This window comes from Trypanosoma rangeli (genome assembly GCF_003719475.1).
Source record: "Trypanosoma rangeli strain AM80 chromosome Unknown Tra_15.4_contig_00580, whole genome shotgun sequence".
In the NCBI taxonomy this organism is placed as follows: domain Eukaryota; phylum Euglenozoa; class Kinetoplastea; order Trypanosomatida; family Trypanosomatidae; genus Trypanosoma; species Trypanosoma rangeli.
Genome location: NW_021706329.1, coordinates 1 through 1,689, shown reverse-complemented (window position 1 = coordinate 1,689; position 1,689 = coordinate 1). Strand labels below are relative to the sequence as shown.

The following is a 1,689-nucleotide window of genomic DNA, read 5'->3' as shown; positions in this document are numbered from 1 at the left end:
AAGCGAAAGCACGCAAACAAAGTACAAACACGTGGTGGTGGTGGGGGACGAAAGAAAGGAATAACCTCGTCATGAACGCCGAGTTAAGGTAAAAACACATACACGTATCGCATTCTCACAAAATGCAACTCCCGAGCATTGTGGTGGTGCCAGCACAAGTGTCGGTTCCTTCTCCTTCCCTTACGTGTCCATTCAGGTCACCAGGCCAAAATATCCCTTGCCACTGCGGCCACAGGCACGCTCTGGCGCTAACGAGGATGTCACTGCTGCCTGGTGAGGCCGTGGCCACAAATGCCCCAATCGGTGGCATGCGCGGTGCACCATCGCTCTCGTCTCAGGCGGCCATCGTTAAGGTCGTTTCAACGCCACTGCCAAACGGCACTGCATCCGAACCACGCGTAAAGTGCTCCATACCAAAGACATTAGGCGTGAAATACCGCTCGGCTAGTGGCGGAGGCGGGCCGACGCCTCTCGCTCTCGCACCATTGTACCCGCCTCCTGTGTGGGCGTGAGCGGCGTGCGCCACGGCAGCCCCGTAGGTGTTGTGAGGTGCAGACAAATGGTTGAGCGTGGGGCTGGCAGACGCAGCCCTCTTCTGCTTGACGCCTCTATTCACTCCGCCCTGTGGCCGGCCATCCAAGTCCGCCGCGGACCCCACTGTGCACGTCGCACGGCCGTATAAAAGGAAACCTTCCTGGTGCAGCCCTTCCCTGCTTAGCCACAGCTGCCTCCGCCTCGCAGGAAGGCTGCTATCGACGCTGGGCGTGGCGTCTGCTGCGACTGTAACTGACTTGTTCTCTGGGGTGAGGGGGCGACTGAAGCTCATAAAACTGGCTTCCTCCTGCGGCGACTCGCTTCCACCGCCTTGCGGCAAATACGGTTTGAGCATCTCGAAAGATGCGCGTGGGGTGCCGCCTGTAAGGGACAGCGAGGCCGGGCTGAGCACGGGCCGCAGCAAGTGGCAAATGACGCTGCCGCGAGGGTCATGTGTGCTGGTAAGCGCCAGACGCTGCTGTGGGTGCGCCTCTACCGTGAGATCCCGCACCCCCGCCGCGCGTGGGGCCTCGTGCCGTTCCCGCGCCAGTCACCAGCGCGCGAGGAGCCCCGCTACCGCCACGGTAAGCAGGAGGAGGACGGACACCACAACTGAAATGAAGGACACCCCTCCCTTTTGCTTTCTCTTTTTGCTTCTTCTCCCAATGTGTGTGTATGGTTGAGGGAAATAAATGAGCGCGTGGGTCTTGTCCTCCGCCGCAGCCGCCGTCGTCGCGCGCTGCAGTGCACCACAAACGTGGGAGAGGATCCAACCGGGCTGCATGCAAAGAGGAGAGCAACACACACACACACTCTCTGAGGCCAACGGCACCCGCACACTAATGCCAAGTCAGCGCCTGCTGAAACACACACACACGTACACACACTAGTGCAAACGGAGAGACAAAGAAGTAAGGCTCTGCGGGAGACAGATGGAAGCACGCGCCACCAGGGGGATGGTTCCGCAGCGCCGCCCATGAAGCGTCCGGAAGGCGCGAGCAGCAGCATCGGCGATGGAAGAGATCACCGCAACATCGTTGGGTTACAACAAAAAAGAGCACTGGGTCAACGATATTTAGAGAACGTGAAACAACAACAAATAAACACGAACACACACACACAAACACACACACAGAGAGAGAGAGAGAGAGAGAG

The 1,689-nt window shown here is 59.0% G+C and overlaps 2 protein-coding genes across 2 annotated transcripts in view, besides 3 other annotated features; one reads left to right on the top strand and one right to left on the bottom strand.

The window, feature by feature from the left end:
• The window catches only part of TraAM80_09422 (uncharacterized protein), a gene marked incomplete at both ends in the record, with an annotated part of 465 nt that extends 390 nt beyond the window's left edge, over positions 1–75 (top strand). The window contains one exon of the mRNA XM_029386104.1: positions 1–75. This exon is cut by the window's left edge and continues 390 nt beyond it. Coding sequence (XP_029234028.1) covers positions 1–75 — 75 coding nt within the window.
• A 259-nt stretch (positions 76–334) lies between these two features.
• Positions 335–889, bottom strand: TraAM80_09421 (uncharacterized protein; the record flags this gene model as incomplete). The annotated part of the gene is made up of 1 exon (XM_029386103.1): positions 335–889. One exon carries the CDS (start codon positions 887–889, stop codon positions 335–337), a length of 555 nt encoding a protein of 184 aa, XP_029234027.1.
• A 510-nt stretch (positions 890–1,399) lies between these two features.
• Positions 1,400–1,421: a microsatellite.
• A 202-nt stretch (positions 1,422–1,623) lies between these two features.
• Positions 1,624–1,668: a microsatellite.
• Positions 1,668–1,689: a microsatellite.